The sequence below is a fragment of the Orycteropus afer genome, unplaced genomic scaffold (genome assembly GCF_000298275.1).
Source record: "Orycteropus afer afer isolate SDZICR_OR568_19922 unplaced genomic scaffold, OryAfe1.0 scaffold00006, whole genome shotgun sequence".
NCBI lineage: Eukaryota > Metazoa > Chordata > Mammalia > Tubulidentata > Orycteropodidae > Orycteropus > Orycteropus afer.
The window spans coordinates 1,865,582-1,886,520 of NW_006921593.1; the positions used below are offsets into that span (position 1 = coordinate 1,865,582).

At 56.0% G+C, this 20,939-nt stretch overlaps 1 protein-coding gene across 1 annotated transcript in view; it reads right to left on the minus strand.

The window, feature by feature from the left end:
- Window positions 1–20,939, minus strand: part of SRRM3 (serine/arginine repetitive matrix 3) — a 39,010-nt gene that overhangs the window by 4,598 nt on the left and 13,473 nt on the right. The window contains exons 3-11 of the mRNA XM_007942382.1: window positions 14,159–14,287; window positions 13,999–14,079; window positions 13,496–13,525; window positions 12,974–13,036; window positions 12,848–12,883; window positions 10,702–10,752; window positions 10,048–10,152; window positions 9,468–9,639; window positions 9,256–9,324 (exon numbers count right to left, since the gene is read on the minus strand). Coding sequence (XP_007940573.1) covers window positions 9,256–9,324; window positions 9,468–9,639; window positions 10,048–10,152; window positions 10,702–10,752; window positions 12,848–12,883; window positions 12,974–13,036; window positions 13,496–13,525; window positions 13,999–14,079; window positions 14,159–14,287 — 736 coding nt within the window. The remainder of the gene's footprint in view (window positions 1–9,255; window positions 9,325–9,467; window positions 9,640–10,047; window positions 10,153–10,701; window positions 10,753–12,847; window positions 12,884–12,973; window positions 13,037–13,495; window positions 13,526–13,998; window positions 14,080–14,158; window positions 14,288–20,939) is intronic.

The window sequence follows — 20,939 nt, forward strand, 5'->3', positions numbered from 1 at the left end:
AAAAAAAAAAAAAAAACAATGTCTGATCTCCTGGGAAACTGACATTTTCCTGTTAACATTTTCTTTCTTTGTTTTCCGGCCCTGCGAAGAGCTGTGGAGCTGTCAGTAGCACCCGACTGTCTTTTTCTCTCTTTTTTCTTTTCTTTTCTTTTCTTTCTTTTTTTTTTTTTTAAAGTTCTGATTTTTAAGTCCCTCTTGGTTAACGTCCACTTACCAACAAAGTGGCATTTCCTCCTTTAGTAGGTGAGTTGTGTAAGAGAAGGGAAAAGCGTGGTAGCGTAAGTTCATCATTAGATTCACAAAAAACGCAAGAGAGATAGAGATAGAGAGAGAAAAACGCAACCACCCCATTCTAGGCCTGAGAGGAGGCCACGCCACCTCCGGAGGAAGGACTGGCAGCACCCGGCTCCTCAGGCCTGAGTGGGCACCTCGTGGGTGACCGCTGCATAGAGATATCAAGGCTTTATCCAAAGGTGGAGTCAGGACACGAGGAATGGGATACAGAGAACCAGAAAGGGCACCAGGTATCGGCAAAAAGGCCCTGGCTGGGAACCAGGGGTCTGAGCCTGCCACTACCTCGCTTAGTGACACTGGCCAAGCCACATCTTCATTCCGGGCCTCGGTGTCCCCCTCCAGGAATGAGAGTCTCACCCTCTCCCATCCTCCTCCCTCCACAGACTGAGGCCTTCTCCTGTCTCTGAGCCTCTATCTGGTCACAGGTGATCGCACTTGTCATCCTAACCCCCACCCCCACACACCCCCAACTTGACTTTGAGCAACTCCAGTGCACATCTGGTTCAGCTCTAACCTCTGTTTTAATCACAGAACTTGGCACCTACTAGGACCTCAATACCGTTTGCTGAGGAAGGAAGAAACGTTGTTAGAAGTCGGGCCAGAGCTGGGAGTCCTCCATAAGGAAGGGCTGAGTCCAGCCTCCAGCCTTTGGAATGCTCTTTGGATAGGAGGACAAAACTACCTGGCACTTGTCAGGGCACCTCGCTGCCAGGGACCAGGAAGGAATACAGTTTCTGTGGCATTGTGGCATGACTGTGGGTGCTTCCTGTAGGGGGACAGTGAGGCTGAGGGCTCTCTGCAAGCTTGGCTCAAGCCTGGGCAAGGACAGGTAGAGCCAGGAGGTCAGCTGCATAGGTGACCAGCACAGCCAGCTTGTCATTGGTGGCTGAAGCAGCCAATAGACACCAGCCATAGCGGTGTGAGAATAGCCGCCCAGAGCCAGTGGGGCCATGAACCCCTCTCCCTGGACAGCCAGTATGTCCCTCTAGGGCAGAGGCAGGCACACGTGGGCTGTGTGCTAAGTTGCCTCCCTGATCCCTTGACCCTGACTCCTGATCACCTGCTCACCTCACTCGAGACTAGGAGAGATGAAGGGTGCATCTGTAGTCACGGTCCCTCTCAGATGGAAGTTCCATCCTCAACAGGCATCATCAGGGGATCCCAGCACCCTCACTCAATAGACCCCTTTCCTCAAGTAGGTGGCCAGTGCCTCACAGATCCCAAGCCCCCAGCACTAGGTCCTGCCCTTCAGCATCCTTTTCCCTTCAGAGGAGGCAAAGAAAAGTCACCAGTCTCCTCAGATGTCCAGTTTTTGCCTTATCCCTGGGTTGTTAAAGAGGGAAACAGGAGGGTGAGTGGGGGCTACAGGAACGAACACCACATAGTAACCCCATAACCCAAGGAGTTGCTACGTCTCTGTCTCCCTGCTAAGAAACCTTTGCTTGCTCCTTGGGTTAGGGGAGGTGGCCAGGCAGATGGGCAGAGCACTAAAGATGGGAACCAAGAGCCAGATGTGCATTCCTGGCTCCAACCTGGAATATGGATCAGATTCAGAGAAGGGGCCAACAATGTAAGAGGAAGACCAAGGGCAATGAGATTCCTTCCCACGAACCCTGCAGAACTCTTCCTCCTCCTGTCTCAGGTTAGGAGTGGGCTGGGAATGTTAGGAACCAAAAGGGTCGAGGTTGGAAGGATGCTCACTCCCATCAGGTTGGGTACCCCCAACCATTCAAGTCCAAGTCCTGGGCTCAGATTCTTGGTGCCAGTCTGAACACTTCCTGCCTGGCATGCTTTGATGTCCAAGCTCTTCCTCACTTCCCTCTCTCCTCCCTGCCAAGCCAGCTGGCCCGCCACAGCCCAAGATGATAGTAATGGGCAAAAGTGGCAACCCTGGATTCAGCCCTGGTGCTGGTGTGCTATGGGGCCTTAAGGAGGTGATCTAACTCTGGGGACCTCAATTTCCCCATTGGTAAAACGGGACTAAATGGAGGCTTTGCTGGATAGGCCTGTGTAGGGGTTGGGAGGTTCTTTGCACAGTACAACTAACTCATCATCTGGTCACAAACCAATGGGGTCAGAACAGTGCAGGGCGGCTCCAAGTGCCAGAATAGCAGAAGACGGAGGGAAGGTGCTGCCGGCTAGGGTGGCAGACACAGGCTTCCCTAGGGACAAGGAGGGAGACGCCTAGAGCCAGTTTCATGTCCTTCTCCACCCATCCATCCAGAAGCTCAAGAAAGGGTCACCATGAGCCTGCCGGAGGGACAAGCCTTATCCTCAACTTGGCTGGGTCTCATTCTTGCCAGGAATTAAGGGAAGAGTCAAGCCTAGAAACCATGGTGTCAGAGCCCAGCAGGCTTGTGGTGGCCAGAGACCTCCAAACACCTCCAGGAAGCCTGCTCTTTGTGACTCCTGTTCCTCTTATCACTGGGTTGCCTCACTCCTGGGTTGTCAAAGAGCGTAAAGGGAGTTAGGCCAACAAGGGGGCACATCAGGAGATGCTGGTAACCCGCAACCCAATGAGCCATCAGGTCCCTCCTCCAGGAAGCCATTGCTTGCTCCTTCAGTGAAGGGAAGCAGGTAGAATGCTAAAGGTGGGCACCAGGACCTGGATGTGAATCCCGACTGACAGCCTGGCTAATGCCTATTGCACTTTTACCCTCAGCTCAGAGGCTGCCTCCTCCAGGAAGCTTCTCCTTCCCAGGCTGTGATCCCCCAGACTCCTGCATTCCTTCATTCAATGTGGACACCGGGCCAGGTCTTATGCTAGGGCTGGAGCTGCTGTTACAGGCAGGGTGCCCATCTCCTACACTCAAGCTTTCTCCTCTCATCATTGCGGGTGGGAGCTGCGGACCCAGGTCCACCTGCCTCTCTCCAGGCAGGGATACCCAGGTGGCCTGGCACAGAGGCGGTGCTCAGCAAAGGCTTGTTAGTGTGTGCATGAATGAATGAATGGGTGAATGAATGAAAGAGGACCTCGCCTGCCTCAGCCCTGGTTCCAGGAGCCTCTTCGCTCCTTGGTGCCATTTGCTATCTGACACCTTCTCCTTCACCCTAAGATATTTTTGAGGGTCAAGGGGAAAAGACAGTAGAAGAGGTGGCATGCTCACCGGATCCCAATACTCTTAAGAATGAGAACAAGTAAGCATTTGTCTACATGCTCTACCCTTGTTTTCCCCCAGGGCTCAGACCACTAGCTCCCTCTAGCTCAGCATGGAGGTGTCCCACTTCTGGTTCCATGATGTCTCAGGCACTCTTTGACGTGGGCCTCTACTCCCCTATCAGGCTGGGATAATCTACCTCGTCAGATCAGCAGTACTTTCTCTCTCCCTGAAGAATGACTGCCTTGGCTGCCTTCCCACCACCACCCAGAGCTGAGGAATGTTCTGAGTGGGTGAGCTCCCCAGGACCTGCCTCTGGGGTCAATACTGGGGTGGGGGGCCTTCCCTTTCCAGGCTGAGAATGGAGGCCCACTGAGCCTCACAGAGATCGGTATGCCAATCTGCAGGGAGGTCAGACAGCAGTTGGAAGGGGGCAGGGGTGGAAAGGTGGGGTCCCTGAGGGCCTACCCCTGACTCTGCTACCCTCGGTGTGGCCAGGTGAGCACTGGGCTGGGAGTCACACATTCCTGGCTCTACCACATACCCTGGGAGAGACCCTGGCCCCTGCTGACTGCCCCATCTGGATCATTTTGTACTGAGGGCCCACAGGGAGCTGCCCAGGTCCAGAAGATGGGAAGGCTGCAGGGGCTGGGGGTTGAGGGAGCCCCTGTCTGGGTTGGGTAGCAGGGGAGGGTCCAGAGGCCTGAGCCCCAGGCAGAGGTGGGGAAGCCCCCACGTTGCCCCTCAGTCTCAGCTAAGTTGGCCTTCTCCTGTCTTTGCTAAGTGCAGCACCAACTCCTCCTGCCCAGCTCTCTCCTTCAGTTAAAACTAAGTGTTTCCAGAAGGTCCACCAGGTTTGGCCCTGGGGCCGGTTGCAGCCCCAGAGCCCCAGTGCTGGGACAGGCTCTGTCCTCCTGTCAGGGAAGAACTCATGGAAGCTCACAGCTCAGCTTGGCCCAGTCCGCCCAAGGGGGTGGGAGTGGGGCTCCTTCCTCTTGGCCAGCCTCGGCCAGAACTTCCTCCTAAGCCACGGTGACTGCTCAAGCGGGCGCTCCGAGGGCCAGTGGGGTGACCAAAGCCCAAGGGCTGGCAGGGGTGAGGGGCTTAGCAGTTACTCAGAAAACAGAAATCAAATGGGCTCAACCACAGCATACTGTTAGGAAGGGAACATGAACTTGGACTGCTAAACCACACAGAAATGCATTCGGACAGTATGAGAAAGACAGGGTGCGAAGGAGCATAGACAAGTGGCAGAGAGGGAGGAAGTCAAGAAAAACCAAAGGACAAACCAGGAAACACAGCTTTGGAGCTCATTTGGGGAAAACGCAAGTCACAAATGAGTAGTCACTAAAATAAAGAAAGAAAAAGGGGTGGGGGGGGTAAACCAACCAGAGAGACTGAGACTGAGAGAGAGAGAGAGAGAGAGAGAGAGAGAGAGAGAAAGGGAAACCACATTCAAACCAAGCAGAGTGGCAGGGCTTATCTGGAAATGGAAAAAGCAGTGCCCAGCGGAGCCGGGATACCTACCTTCTCAGCGGTCAGGGACAGGAATGCAATAATAAAAAAGAAAACAAAGTCTCCACATTGGGAACGCAGAAGCGGGGACAGACAGTGACTCTAAACTGCGCTCCCCTCTGAGCCGGCAGCCAGTGTGGCCTTCCGGTCGCCCCGGGCAGCCAGTGTGGCCTTCCGGTCGCCCCGGGATGGGAAGGGGCTGTGGCGCAGCCGTTTCTATAAGCTTTTTTTTTTTTTTTTTCCAATCCACGGGCTCCAATAGATAGACAAGCTTTCCTTAATTCTTTAAACACGGGAAACATGCAGGAATTAGCGGATGGAAGCAGAACACAGGGGGCGTTGAAGGCGGGGCTGGCAGCGTGGGGAGAGAGGCCCATGTCAGCGGAGAGAGGTGGAGAGGAAGAGAGAGACAGGGACACAGAAGGAGGGAGAGAGAGAGACAGGGACAGAGGGCGAAGACAGAAAGACAGAAACATAGACAGACGGAAACAGAGAGACCAAGAGACAGAGACAGGAAGCTGGCGAGAGAGATGGGCCCGGACAGGAAGAAGAGAGCCGTTTCCAAGGCCAATCAGAGTGGACAGATAGGGTGGGAAGGGTGCTGTCACTTTAAAAGGGAAGACGGCCACACACTGAATTTGGAGGCTGGGTCCTGCCTCACCATCATTTCAGTTAAAATCCATCCCTCTTGGTTTTGGCTTTGCGTCAGGAAACAGGAGCATCCTGGAAGAGGGGCCAAGGTATCCCCTCTCTTGACTCCCCCACTCCAGCTGCTGTCATGGTCATGGCCTTTTCCTGGGGATGGGTAGTGGGGAAGCCTGCGCTGAGGCAGGTCAAGGAGTACCATGGGCCCCTCTTCTTGGGGTCACACTAGGTTACCCTCTAAGTGAATTTCCCTGGGCCTCCCTCACAAGCCTTTGTCACTCTTGCCCAGTGAGGTTACCTCCAAGGCTTCTCTGACACTTCTAATCGCAGGGCCGGGCCCTGCTTCTAAGACTGTAAACTCTGCTCCCCCTCTCTGCCCACTGTGCTGAGCCTCGGGAAGGACAGGGCTGGCATCTACTCTTAGAGGCTGGAGGTCAGGTCAGGGAAGGCAGCCGGGGAAAGTGGAAGGGAGGACTTGTCCCATGAGGACAAGTAAGCTTCACATCTTACTCTTCCAGCCCACATTGCGTGACACTGAACAAGTTCCTTCTCTGTGCTTCATCCTTTCTCTGTGGGCATATAAACCAGGAGGGATTAAGGTTCCCTGACTCAGGAATCATGCAGAGTAGCTTGAGTAACATGGGGGACCACCAGTGGCCCCATCTCTCAGTGTGGCCAGGCTCAGGACCAGGGAGCTGAGAGAGCTGGGAGCATGCCTTGGCCATCTGGAGGGGAGCAGGGGACAGCTAGCATCCACCTTCCCATCCTCCTTCCCCTGGAGTGTACTTTCTGTCCCATGACCCTCTCCATGGCTTGGGGGTCTCGAGGCCAGAGGGCTGGCTCTACTTTGGACTCTTCTCTCTAAATAGCTCTGTGACCTTGAGCCAACCACTCGACCTCTCTGTGGTGCAGTTTTGCCATCTCTGAGCATGAGAATCCAGAGAGTCCTTTGGGGAACAGCCCTGGCCTGGGATGGGACAACAAAGAGATGCATTAGGGGCCAGTTCATCGTTCTCAGTCTTAAGATCAGAATGGAACTTTCCTCTTGCCTGGAGTCTCTGGCTTCGAGGCCTTGTGCTGCTGAACTCTCGGCTGCCCCCTCCCACAGGCCTCCTCAGAGTTTCAGGCCTGACTTGAAGGTGCTAAGAGCCTCCCCCTACCTGTCTCCAAAACACCCACATTCCTGGGGCCCTCTCAGCCACATTATATTGGACTGAACTGAAGCGATAGAGGAAGTTCATTGTTCTGGGCAACTGACTGTGGGACAAGTCTCTCCCCCTCTCTGGATCTCCTGGCTTCTCTACAGGGTTCATTATAGGTGGGGACACTGAAGTATGGCTGCACCCCTTTTGCTAATCTGGGAGCTGAGGCAGTTTCAACACAGCCCCGAGAGTGAGGAGAGGCCAGCTTCTGCTGTGGAAATGACAGGAGCTGTGGGTGTGGGAGCCATTGTCTTTTGAAAGTTATCTTCCCTTTTAAATTCCGATTACAAAGGAAAAAAAAAAAAGTATCGGGAGAGATACATATATGATTAATGTTCACTAGGAATTCCAAAACCATCTTTGCGTTTATGAGGAAAAGTTCCCACAGCAACACACATAAAAGCAAAATTCTAGGACAACACAGAAGGTAGAAAAAAAGAGAGCTTGCATTTCTGTACATTACAAAAGGAAAAAAAAAAGAGGAAAGAAAAATAAAATAACAGGAAAATTCACATAAATGTCCCACCCTCTTCCCCTGCCTACTAAACAAGAAATGGAATCACAATATTACCACGTTTCAAATGGGAGGCTAAAAAGCAAACAAAAACATAGACTCGGTTACAAAATGTTGAGCTTTTCCTTGGTTTTGTTTCTTTCTCTCTCTCTCTTTCTTTCTTAAAAGGTAGTGTCCAAGAATACCACCCCCAGTACTTGTCCCCAAAGACATTTCCTTGTTACTTGGCAAAGGCTGTGATTTCCCCAGCCCCCCATCTCAACTCCCTGGATCTGAGGGAGAACTTGCCCCCTTATCTCCACAGAAAGTCTTTTCGGGACCAGAGTGGAGGCAAAGAGGGTAGACCTAGGTGAGAGACCTGGGCTGGCCTGGGTTCCAGATCTCCCCGGACCCAAAAACTTCCGGGCAGGATTTGGGGACTATGCTTTGTGAAAGACGAAACAAAGAGCTGTTTTCTAGAACATTCCCCAGGGAAATACCAAAATGGAGGCCCACTTTGGGAGGGAGATAAGATTTGGATGCTGCCAAGCCTTCCTCTCCAAGGCTGAAGGCTGGGTGTCCTTCCCTCACCTCTCTCTCTGGGGGTCTAGCTAGTTGTTGTGGCCATTTTGCCTACACAAGCCCAGGGTCCTGGGGTCGGGAGCAGGAGGGGGTTTGCTTAGCCCTCCAGGGCCGGGGTGAGGACCTGGAGTGGGAAGGCCCTTACAGCCCCAGCTTGAAGAGGCCTTGGAGTTGTGGGCCTCTCAGGAGGCCGTGGAAGATATGGCACTCTGGTAAGAAGGTGTTTGGGGCCCTGTTGCCATTAGGGGTCTGTATCCACAGGTGGGGGCGGATGCACCCTCTTCTGGGTTTGCCCAAGTCAGGCTGTCATCTCTGGGGCTTGTGATTCAGTCCAGCACAAGACCCTGCCATAGCTGCTACCAGCTACACCTGTGTGCCCTCTGAGGCCCAAGACAGACTCAGGGCAACTGGGAGATCTCCTGCCCCGTGACGCAGCCAGGTCCCACAGGGCCCAGGAGCCTGGCACCCTGTCCAGGAGGGACAGTCTAGAGACAAATCATGTCCTTAAATAAACGTTAACCTTGAGACCAAGAGCCTTTGCCAGCAGCCCCTGGTTTTCCTCTCTGAGGCCATGGGAGGAAAGGTGTTGGAGAAAAGAAAGGAAGTGAAAGGAAACAGGCAAAAATCAAAATGAAACTGACTGACACGCACATGTTTGCTGCTGAAACCTGAGGTCTGGGGAGAAGCAACACTCCCGCCCCTGCTGAGGAGTCTGGGGCAGTCTGCGGGTCCTGGGAGGAACTTGCAGGCCACCCCACCTCACTCCAAGGCCCTTGTGCCCAACCAGTGCCCCTGCCAGTACTGCAGCCCCCTTTCTCTAAGGGCCCTCAGCCTATACTCTGACCAGCGGACAAAAGACGATGTGGACCTTCCCTGGGGCCTGGGAGATGCCCATCCACCTGGCCCAGTCCATCCACCTGCACCTGGGGCAGGCTCTCAGCCTGCCAGCACCAGCCAGTCTCAATCTGTGCCCCTCATGGAGGAAGGGTGGGGACAGTTTGAGGGACGATGTTGGGGTCTCTGAGGGAGCAGTGGGCTCAGGGACATGCCTTGGTGGGTATGGGCCACCAGAAGTTCTGAGACAACTGTCCACAAGGGAGGACAGATTCTCCTTGGCAGCAAGGGGACTGAGATGGGGGAAGGGTCCAGAAGAGGAGGAGAGGGGAGGCTCAGAGAGGGGGAAAGCCTTGGTGAGGACAGGGAGGCTCAGGGCCTAAGTGCCACCCAGGGAACATCTTGTCTCTTGAGTCCTGCTTCTGACTGTGACCCCTACCAATGCACACGGAAGCCCCTTCCCACCTCATACGCCTTGGGGGAGGCAGGAGTCCTCCCCTACTTTGTTTCCAGCTTCCTGAACAGTGGTCAACCCCTCTCTGGCCTTCGGTTTGCCAGCTCAAGGGCGTCCGAGCCAGCAGGTCGCCCTCACCGGGACACTAGTACCCGTGGGCGCGCGGACTGAGCCCTCGGGGCGCCTCCCCGGCCAAGACGCCCCCCGCTGGAGGCGGAGGGGGTGAGGGCGGGAGGGGAAGCGCCCGGTCCGCGGCAGGCGTGCGCGCCCCGCGCCTCCCCGCTTTCCGCCCCTGCCCTCTGGCGGCCCGCCGCGGTGCTGCAACGCTACGGACAGCGAAGCGTACGTACATCGGGCGGGGTGTGCGCCGGGCGGCACCCGTGCGCTCCGCTCCGCTGCCCGCTGCTGCCGTTCTGCTGGGGCGACCCCCATCCGCTGCCGCCGGACGGGGAAGGCGACCGGCTCCCGCTGGACCGCTGACTGCCAGTCCTCCGCCCGTCGTCTCGGTGCCTGGGGCTCAGCCTGAGGGGGTGGCGCACAGGGGTGGCCGGAGTGGGACGCCCGCTCTGCCAGCGGCTGCTCTCGGCCCCAGGGGCCGTCCCCACCCGCTCTTCCACCCCTTTAGAGAGAGCAAGGCCCGGTTCAGCAAGGACTCCACCCGGATGGAGCCAGCCCTTAACGTACCTCGATTTCCAATGCGGGGTCTGGGGCGCCTTCAGCCTTTCCTTCCCCTCCCCAGGGCCCAGTTCCTGGTGGGCACCAGCACTCCCGTGATCAGCTCCCATGCACTGATTAATTGATGTCCTGCCCACTGGCCACCCCGCCCCCAGGCCCCGCAGCCCTTTCAACTTTTCCTGTGCCCCACCCCCACCTTAGCAGAAAGCCATGCGGGAACTACACCTAGCGCCCTCCCAGTGGCCCAGCGCCTACCTGCTGGGTGACCGGGAATCACTGTAGTGAGAAGAGAGGGAGGGGCTGTGGGAGCTGCCGCTACTGTGGCGATGGGACCTGCGGCCTGAGGACTCTCCGTGTGGCCTGGCACAGGGGACAGAAGGCAGCCTGTGGCCAAGCTCTGCCCACCCTGGGCCCCAAGTCATTGGACCCCCCCAGGAGGATCCCAGTGAAGGCTACTACCCCAGTGGAGTCTTGCTGCCCCAACACCTCAGGCTCTTTTGTGGGTCAAATGAGGTGGTAGGCCCAGAGCCAGCTAGTCCATCTGGACCATCTTTTCTCTAGCCTGCCCCAGCCCCACACTGGGGCTCACTGACCCCCGCACCCCTCAGCCAGTGCTCCTGTGAAGGGACTGCCAGCCACATGTAGTGGCCAGTGCCTAGGGGGAGTGACAGGACCATGCTGGGCTTTCCAGCCAAATGACCTCGAAGAACCCTGGGCTGGGAGACAAGGGACCTGGTTTCAGTTCTGGCTCTGCTAGTGACCCACTGAGGACGAGGACTCAGTTTTTCCACCTGGGCAAGGGGACAACATGGGCTGTCTGTGAGGCCTGATTCCGGGATTCTAAAGTCCAGGTTTGCTGTGAGTGTGAGGGGCTCGGGGCTTGCCAGGAGCATGGGGAAGGGTGCTCACCGCTTCTTCTCTTTGTTCTTCTCTTTTCTTTTGCTTTTGGGGCTTCGAGATCTGCAGATAGCAGAGACCACACAGTCTGACAGGGGGCCGAGCCATGGCTTCCTGCCTGGCACAGACATGCCTCTTCCCATCTCCCTGCTCTGGTCCCTTCCACTCTGACAAGCCTCAGCCCCTCCTTCTCCTGTCTATGTTCCTGGCCCCATGATCACCTCCTGCCTGGGCCCCAGCTGCTGCTCCCTCTGGGAGTGCCATAGGTAGGGTGACCATGGCCCCAGAAGGAAAGGGATATTGCTTGCCTGCCAGTCTGTCAGCCTCAGGCCTCTGGTCCGGACCAGGTATAAGGGGTGACTCCCCTGCACTTTGGGCCTCGCGACAGGCCCTCTAAAGAGCAGCAGTGGTGAGGATGGCTCTCCTTACCTCATCTGTGTCCCCGGCCCTCTTAGATGGGGCCTCTCAGACTGTGGTCAGTGCTGGGCCAGCTCATGGGGGTTGAGGAAAGAAACGCTTTCCCTTGGGCACAGTCTCCCTCCTGCTGAGGGCCTTCTCTGCGTCCAGATCTATCCCAAAGCTTACGTCCCACCCAGCCTGCTCTCTGGGGCAGAGTGCACAGCCCAGCTCTTTCTGCCTTTGACAAAAGGACTGAGAAGGTTCTGACGAGGCCACTGAAGTCCCACCCCACCCTCAGTCCCTGTAGGCGTCTCAGCCGCTTGTCTCTGAGGCCACTGGATTCCAACTCAGTCCCTCCAATGCTGAGGACTCTCCTTCTGACCTCAAGACCCCAGGGTGATGCCAAGAAACACAGAAATGTGTTTCCTTAGGACCAGAGTGGGTGGGGGCAGGCCTGAAGGCTAGAGGTTTGGGTCTTTGAACCCACTTCACCCGCTTTGGACCTCAGTCTCCTCACTGAAAGTTTTTCAAGCCCTAGCCCATCTCCAGGTTCCTTCCAGGGCTGGCCAGCTGGGTCTGTGTAAACTAAAGGTGACCACTGGGGGGGCAGTAGGGGTCCACACTGGCCCATACTGGGAAGGGGAGACAAGAGGGAGAGTCTAGAGACCAAGATTAGGTGTTTAGAGCTCTGGTAGCTAGTGCCTAAGGCACTTGACTGCTAACCAGAAGGCTGGCGTGTCAAACCCACCAGCCACTCCTCGGAAGGAAAATGGGGCAATCTACTTCCGCAGTGATACTGCCTCGGAAACCCAAGGAGGGGTTGCTGTGAGTCGGGTCCGACTTGATGGCACATAACAACAACTCTGCCCAGCAAGTGGCCTTGGGCAAATTCCCTTTGCAGGGATGGGCCTGGCGACTCTGCCAGGCAGGTGGTCTGGCTGTGATGCCACACTGGGGATGTGACTGCGCCCCAGAGCTTCCTTCCCTTCACGGCCTGAGTTTTCTACCTTCTCAGCATCCCTCATATCTGTCCCCCCCTTGGCCACCCTGCCTCTCTTTGGACTCCCACCTTCCACTCCTTGCCCTCACTTCCCCCAGTCCATCCTGCGTAAGTCACTGTCCTGTCAGAGCCCCATGCTGCCTCCCAGTCCCACCTGAATGGAGGTCAGCTCCATAACCAGGCACTCAGGCCTGTTGGGGGCTAGCACTTGCCCCCCAGGAACCTCACCTCGTGTCCCCCCCCCCCACTCAGCCTTCCTAGCTCCCTGAGGTCCTCCTCCCTGGCATGTCCTTCCTCTGCAAAGTCAGGGGCCCAATGCTTCTGGCTTCCCAACGGGCACCTCCAAGGACACGCCCCTTGGACATCTGCTGTGTTGTCTGAAAATTCTTTCTTTCTTTTTTCCTTTTAAATTTGTATTGTGCTTTGGGTGAAAGTTTACAGAGCAAATTCATTTGTTGTCTGGAAATTCTTGAGGCTTCAAGTCAGCTCAGGACTTGAGCCAGCTTGAAGCTGATTCTTGGGCAGGTAGGAGTTGCAAAAGATGGGCTTTCATCCTCTTCCCAGCCCAAACCCAAGTCTTACTCTAGGGAGGAGTCCATACCTGGAGTGGGAGGATGGAGCAGGGGAGGGCCCTGTCCCCTCTGCCCCTCCCACAACGCCCTCCCATCACTGCTTCCTTCGGACTTTGGCCCCTGAAGGGGGGCGCACTAGCTTCTGTCCACATCCTCCCTTGTCACCACTCCACAGGGCACCACTCACCTGTGCCGTCTCTTCCTCTGGGACCCAGAATCAGACCTGTGGGGTGACAAAGAGGTTCTCTTGAGCTGGCCTGGGGTGGCCTGGGGGCCACCAATCTTGGGCAATCCCTAGTTCACTTAGCTCCACCTGTCTCGGCGGTGCTTCTTCACACTTTTCTTCTTCTTGCGCAGGGGTGAGAAGCTCCCACAGCTGTGGGGACAGAGAGGGTGGACTTCCATGAGGCTGGGGCCTGGGGCGGGGGCAGGGGCAGCTTCGAATGGGAGGGAAACCTGGGGGCCTGGTATATTAGAGCTGGGAAGGGGTCTCCAGGCCTTGAAGCCCAACTGCCACTTGGATAGAAGGGACCTAAGGCCCCAAGGGCAGGGAAGGACCCTAAAAGTGGTTGATGGAGTGTGCCTGTTTAGTCCTGTCAGCCCTCCACCCCCCTTGGCATTGCAACAGAGGGCTATTTCAAACCCCACAGTTGGAGCCTCTACTGGTGGGACTCCTGGCATCCATCCGTGAGGAAGGTGGGCACACTAGTGGTGCCCTGGGGCCAGGCTCTGAGGGGCCAGGCCTCCTGCCTCCTGAGGATGGACTTGGGGCCTCTCCCACCCACAGAACGGCACCCACTGGGCCCCGTCTGGCCTTACACCCTTCATCACTGACCTGCACTCTGAGTCTAGTCTCCTCTTTTTGCTGAAGGTGGATGCCCGGGGAGAAAGGACAGACAGACAGATGGAAAGGGTTAGTTGGGCCACAGACCCCTGCCAGGGTCTCAGCTCAGGACAGAGGAGGAGGGCCTATCTGGGGGAAATCAGATGGGGGGGGGCAAACCTCCTCCCCAGCCCACTCTCATTGTGGTGGTGGGTTCAAGACCCCCAGGGCGAGGGGGAGCGGCTCTTGAGAGGAAGTGGAGGGACACAGGGGCCAGTAGGTTCGTGTGTCCCATTCTGGGGGCTGGTGGATGGGGGGGATGGCTCAATGAAAGGAGGGCTTGGTGAAGGGGAAGCGTTCAGTGACGGGGGAGGGGCTCTGGGAAGGGAGGGGGCTGAGTGGGGGGCGGGGCTCCCGGGGAGCGGGTGTGCCCGGCTGCAGTGGGCGCGATGCGCGCCCCAGGGAAGGGGCCCCGCCGCCCCTGCAGCCCCCCAGCGGGCCCGCGAGCCTCTCACCGGCTCCTCCGGTGGCCCCCTTTCTTCTTCTTCTTCTTCTTGGGAGGGGGCGACGCTGAGCTGCTGGACCAGTGCTTGGTCCTGGGCGAGAAGGGCCAGGGGGCGGGTGAGGGGCGCCCGCGGGCCCGCGCCCCCCGCCCCGCGCCCGGCCGCCGCTGACCTGTAGCCCCGCTGCCCGCGGTAGCAGGCGGCCGGGCAGTCGCAGCCCACCGAGCCGTCGTCCTCGTCGAAGGGCGCGTACTCCAGGCCCAGCTCGGCGCCCTCGGTCACCCGCGGGGTCTCCGCCACGCTGCCGGCGACAGACACGCTCAGCACCCCCGGCCTCCGGGCGGCCCCGGCTGCCCCTCTCGGCGGCCGCCCGGGGCCCGGGTGTCCAAGGCCTGGACGGGGCAGTAATTAACCACCGGGAAGGAAGAGCCTCAGCCCTCTCCCCCTTGCCTGAACCCCCCTCTCTGAGCTCTCACCCCCTGAACCCCCTTCGCCTTAATGAGGCCTGTGTGTCCCCTGAGCCTGTCCTGTCATTGAACCTCCAACCCACAGGCCCATCAGAGAGCCCCTTCCCTCCCTGAACGCCTCCACTGATCCGGTCCCCTTTCACCCCGCTGCCCTTTCCCTGAGCCCGTCGCCTCCTAAGCCCCACTCCCGCTCGCTGAGCCCCACTCCTCACGGAGCCTCTTCCCCCTTACTTGGCAGCCCCCCATCTCTGTCCCGAGCCCCCACCCCTGGCTGGGCGCCTCCCTTCCTCCACCCCTTCCCCTCCTCCAACCTGGGCGCAGTCTGAAATATTCATGGCCTCTTCCCGCCCTCCCCTCGCCGCCTCCCGAGGCCTTGCTGCTCATCTCGCAGCGGACGAACGTCCTCATCAATCACGGCCGCGGCGCCTTGGCGCTCTGCCCGCCTCCGGTGCGCCCATCCATCTTGCCGCGCGCTCCCTCGGCTCAGCAGGGACGGCCACCGCCTGTCCCTGCCAACCTGTGCCACAGATGTTGGCTCCCACCGTGATTTTCTCCTGACGGCAGCTGGGCTTAAGGCAAGAGCCTGAGCTTGGAAGCCACCAGGCAGACCTGCCCTTGTCACTCACTGTCCCTGAGTCATTGGGTGACCGGCCCCCTCTCTGACCCTCTTCTCCAAGATGAGGGTGATACCTGTGGGAAGAACTCCCAACAGGCAACGGGGTCTGGGAGTCTCAGGGGGATGCAAGCAGCGAATGTGGTCCGCTGCTAACGCAAGTTTGGGGGTTGGATCCCCCCCTGGAGATGGTAGTGATCTACTGAAGATCAGCCATTGAAAACCGTATAGAGGGGGTGCATCCGCCTACCCTGGGGAGAGGCAGCCCTTAGACCAATCAACCGGGAGACAGCGGAAGGGCAGCACTTGCAATAGGGAGAAAGCTGCACAGAGAGGAACCCATAGATGGGAAGCGGTAGTTACAGGGCGGAGATGGGAGGAAGTTTTCATTGTTCAGATTGTAACTCGAGCCCTGAAGCCTAAGGTGATGAACTGTTGAGAGTAAAATGAATCTGCTTTGGAAAATTGTACCAAATCACAATTAATTTTTTTTTTAATTAGATGGAGCACAGTTCCACTCTGACACACCTGGGGCCACCTTCCACACAGGCGACCGGGTTCCAGCCAGCGCCCTCGTGCAGAGCCGCCACTTGGCTGAAAGGGGAGGCTGGCTGTTGCTAGGACGCTGGACAGGTTTCAGTAGAGCGTCCACACTGAGAGGGACTAGGAAGGAAGGCGTGGTGACCCACATCCAAAAATCAGCCAGTGCAAAGCCCACGGAGCCCAGGGTCGGATCCACAGCTGATCACGGGGCTGGTGCAGGGCCCCGCTGCACCTGGGTGTGCTGTGCGTGGGCCCGGGCGCATGCGCGACTCCACGGCAGCGTCCTTCTTTTTTTAATTGAACAAGCTTAGATGTGACCCTGGAGAAGCTCCAGGGAATGGCGCCAGGGTGGTGGCCCCGGCACTTTCCATTCTTCACTCCATGCCGGCTCAGATGGTGCCCCCCTCAGATGGAGGCTCTGCCCTGGTTTCAGCAGAACGACCCTCACTCCCATCTGCTGCCCCCTGGCTCATCCCTTCCCTGCCTGGAGCCGGGGAAGCCCGGGCTTGACGTGAACTGTGAGTTCACACATGGACAGCTCTGAATCCAGCCATGGCCACACTCACTGAGCCTCCTTATCTCCCCAGCGAGTAAAAGAAGACCCCAGGTTTGAAGGACGATTAAATAAGGCTCCGTTTGTGAAGCTCCAGTCACTCGGCCTGGCTCCCGACTGCTGTCTACAAGGGGAGCCCACTGTTAGATGGGCAGTCTCCGTTGGGCACTTACGCATTGACATGTTCTCTTTCAGGGAGAAGAGAGGACGCGATATGGGAAAAGGAGACAGTGAAGGGAGGAGACCACAGCCACAAGGTGAAGAAAAGGGTTTTCAGGGACAAGTCTCCAGCCGGGAACCCACGCATCAAATCTTGGAAGACTGATTTTGTAAAAGAAAAAAAAAAAAAGCATTTATCCCATATTTGACAGGGTTGGCTAGCCTTGAGGTCAATTTCAAGAATGTCATTCAATTTCTGAATGCCAGTCTGGCCTTGGGAGCCTTGAAGTCACACTGGTTGTACGGGATGTTTTTCTGGGGTGATGGAGGAGAAGGTTATGCCTGATGTCTCTCTGCAGCCAACCCCCCCACCAAACACCTCCATATCCCTTCGTCCAAATCTCTCTGCTCTTCTTCACGCTCCCCTTCCTGAACCAGTGGCTCCCACCTCCTGTCCCTGAAATCTCCAACCTGCCTCAGCCTTCAGTCCATCATGCCCCTATACAGCCACACAAATGTCTGACACACAACACTTAAGGGCACCTCAAATACTGTACGCATGAGCCAGTGGGAGGAGGGAGCGTCTGTTTACTCTGACACAGAAATGATGAAGGCTATTTACAAAAGACAACACCTCGGGCTGGGCTTTGTCTCAGGCAGGAATCCTTTCTTGCCTTCTGAGTCGCCAGCTAGCTTAGCCCCTGAGCCCAGGCCCTGCCTGAGGCTCCACCCCTCCCCAGCCCCTCCCCTTACTGCTCCTCCCCCTCCTTGCCCTCCTTACTCTGCGGGTTGCACTCTGAGGGATCCATTTCCTCTGCCCCACCCCCTTAGCTGCTCTCCTCACCCCCACCCCCACCCCTCTGTGGTGGTTATGTTTTTGTATCAACTTGGCTGGGCCTGGTTGAGTGGCTGGGCAGCTGGATGCTGTACTCCCCATGATGAGACTGGTAATCAACTCCATGGTGGAATCTACTGGGAGCAGCTGAGTAGCTGCCTTTGGGATGTGGTCTGCTTCCCATACATAAGCAGAAGCTTTGGGAATGGTCTCTAGCATATGGCACGCTTAGACCCTGCATGTAGCCGTGTCGTTGTTCAGCAGCCTGCCATGCTCAGCTGTCTGAGTGAAGAAACGCCTCTAGCTCCAGTGGGCCGGGAGCAAGAGGCAGAGCTGGACCCCAAGGTTGAGGGGCTTTCATCCAGCCCCTAGAGCCTGGCACTTAAAGCCTCCAAACTGTAAGAGAATAAAGTTGTGTTTGTTAAGGGCCTCCCATTTGTGGTATATTGCTGTCACAGCGGCACTAGGGAACCAGAACACCCTCTTTCTAGAGCCTTCTCTTGTGGCCTCTCTCACTCTCTGGTCCTGCTGGCTGGGATGGTTTCCTGGGAGCATTAAGAGACAGGTATAGGGTAAGAGTAGCAGGCTTAGGGAGAGGTGCAAGGCCTCCTGAGAAGACTCGTCCTGGGCGCTGCAGGGCCATAAATGGGTCTAGGCTGGGGCCTCTTTTGTGGGGTTTGTGCCACTGCTACCACTGTATTTGTTTTCAGAGTCCCCCAGGGCTAGAATCCCAGGTTCCCATCCTCCCTCTTCCGGATGACAGCATCCCTAACAATCATGTTGCAAGAGTTCTGCACAGTTCACAGATCCCATCTAGAGCTGTTTCCTGATTTAGAGAAATTCCCCCTGCCTGCCATTTCACAGATGAGAAAACGGAGGTCCAGCGAGGGAGTGCTGGGGCCTTTGAGTAAATCATGTAAGTTCACCTACTCAGTAGGCTTTGAGAATTCAAGGGTACATGGGGCAGCCATTGAACTTGCTGGCTGACCTTCCCTGCTGTAGATGTCAGCTAAAGTCTGATCCTCCGGCTCCGCCTTCTCCCCTCTACTTTATAGCTACGGCCGTGGGTGTGCATGCTTAATTCTAGATGTGCTTAACATTTTATTCCAAGTTCATGTTTGCTGTCTAGTTTACTGGTCACCGCCTATCTGGGAAGTAGGCAGGGGAGGGTCATTCCCTCTTGGCAGACAGCACCCTGAGCCTCAAAGAGCTGGCCAAAGTCAGGCCAGAGCCTGCTCCAGAAGGAACATGAGAGAGTCGAGGCTGGATACAATGCATCCCACTGGACAGAAGGGTTGAGCCGGCAGCTACAGGCAGTACATCCACCAGTAAAGACTGCCCATCACACGCCCTTCCTCATGCCAGCAGTTTAGCTAATTAACTGGTTCTGTTTCCCATTAGCCAAGAGCATAATGGCCAATTGACAGCTGAATGAGTGCAGACAGAGGAGGGGAAGGATTCCGGGCAAAGGGCTGGCCCTCTCTGCTCATTCACTCAGCCATCATGCCAGGCCTGCCAGGAGCCTAGGGGTTAGGATGTGCAGGAAACAGGGATGAGTCAGGTTTGGAGCCTCTCATCTAGCTCCATGCAGAGAACAAATATGACACAGGTACATATTATACTAACTACTGACTCAGGAACTGAGTCAACGGCACCTACAGAACAACTCACTCAGGTGTCAGGGACCGATCTAGGTGCTTTACCTCTTCATTGGATGCTGAGAACAAGCCTATGATGTGGGTGCCATCATTGATAGTCCCATTTTACAGATAAAACAATGAGACAGAGGGAGGTCAAGTGACTTGCACTATGTATAAAATTAGATGCATAGAAAAATAAAAAAGAAAAAGGCTAGATATATACCAGATCACTCACTGTGTTTTGTGTTAGGAAGTAGTTTATGGGTATTTTCCATAAACCTTCTCTTCCAAAGTTTTGTTATATTACATAACTATGATTTTAAATGTGTGCATTAGGCTGAAAAACAAAAAGAACTGATAGCAGCTGTGAGAAGTGGAGAAAACATAGTTTGTCTTCCAAAGGACCCAAGAGTTTACTTTTATCCCAGGAAGATCAGCTGTGTTTGTTAGAGGCAGTCTTGAATGATGGGAGTGCATTTGAACCTGTGCAGAAGGGACTAGGGGAGAAGGGACTAGAGTGTTTTAGCTCGAGGGTCTAGTATGAGCAAAGGGGTGGAAGTGGGGCTGTGCAGGACCTAGCAGGGAACTGCACGCAGGTCAGGCTGGTTGCTGCAGGATGTTGAGAGTAGAAACCAGGTCTAGAGTGCAGGGAGCCTTGAATGTTAGGCAAAAGAGTCTGGAGTTTATGTCACGGATGGTGGGGAGACCCAGGTTTCTATGGCAAACTAGGACTCTCCGCCTCCAATCCATTTCCAAAGATGAAGGCTTGTCCTTCCTCACTGCCGTTGGAGCCACCCACCTCCTCTGCATAGGCTCTCTCCGTGTTCTCCCTGCAGCCTCACCTATCTGAGCCATCTTCCAAAGGGGAACACCTGCCTGATCTCATTACACCTTCTGGGGTAGTTGTATTTGTCTGTCCACTTGGCTGGGCCTAGTTGAGTGGCTGGGCAGGTGGTGGTAGTTACTCCCCATGATGAGAATGGCAATCAACTCCATGGTGGGATTGACCACAAGCAGCTGAGTAGCTGCCTTTGGGATGTAGTCCGCTTCCTGTATATAAGGAGAAGCTTTGAGAATGGTCTCTAGCCTATGGCACGCTTGGACCCTGCATGTAGCCGTGTCATTGCTCAGCAGCCTGCTATGCCCTGCCGACCTTGGGACTTACAGTGGACTTAAGTTAATGGCCTGCCGTGTGGATTGGTAACATCGGAACTGTGCCTTTTGACTTGTCAACCTTGGGGCTTCTCAGCCTCAGCAGCCAGCAGCTGTCTGAGTGAAGAAACGCCTCTAGCTCCAGTGGGCCAGGAGCAGGAGGCAGAGCTGAACCCCAAGGTTGAGGGGGTTTCACCTGGTCCCTAGAGCCTGGCACTTTGAACTTGGACTAAAGCCTCCAAATTGTAAGAATAAACTCCTGTTTGTTAAGGCCCTCCCATTCGTGGTATATTCTTGTCAGAGCGGCACTGGGGAACCAGGACACCTTCCCTCAAAGGCCTTGCACTGGCGTCCACCACCAGCTGCAGCAGTATGACAGTCTGGTGTCTGCATGGGAGGCAGAGGGGAGACTGTCACTCAGAGTAGTCAAGCTTTAGGAAGAAGGGGATCCCTGGGACAAAAGCTTTGGGACTGACCCTGTCTCTGTTATGGCCCTTTGTTGGGTGGAAGTCAGTATGAACTCTCACAGTCCATGTTGTTGTTGTTGTTATTTGCCGTCGAGTCGGCCCCGACTCATAGCGACCCCTCCTTGGGTTTCCGAGGCAGTATCACTACGGAAGTAGGATTGCCCAACCTTCCTTCCGAGGAGTGGCTGGTGGGTTTGAACCGTCAGCCTTCTGGTGAACAGTCAAGTGCCTTAGGCACTATGCTACCAGAGCTCCTCACAGTCCATGGAAGGTTGAAATTAATAAGGATTGCTCCTCCTCTCCTGTGTGAAGACCCTCAGTCTGGGTCTAGCTTCGTCTTATCACTGTAAGAGGAGGTTAAATTTCTACATGTCTTGAAGCACAGTCTATATGTGGTGATAAGGGCCAGGAAACCAAAGGCATGAGCCACTAGGACTCCTGAACTCCACGATTGGCAAAGAGGATGGGGGATGAGCCAGGCTGAAGAATGAAGTTAAAGTCAATTCAATACTTGCCTCTGCCAG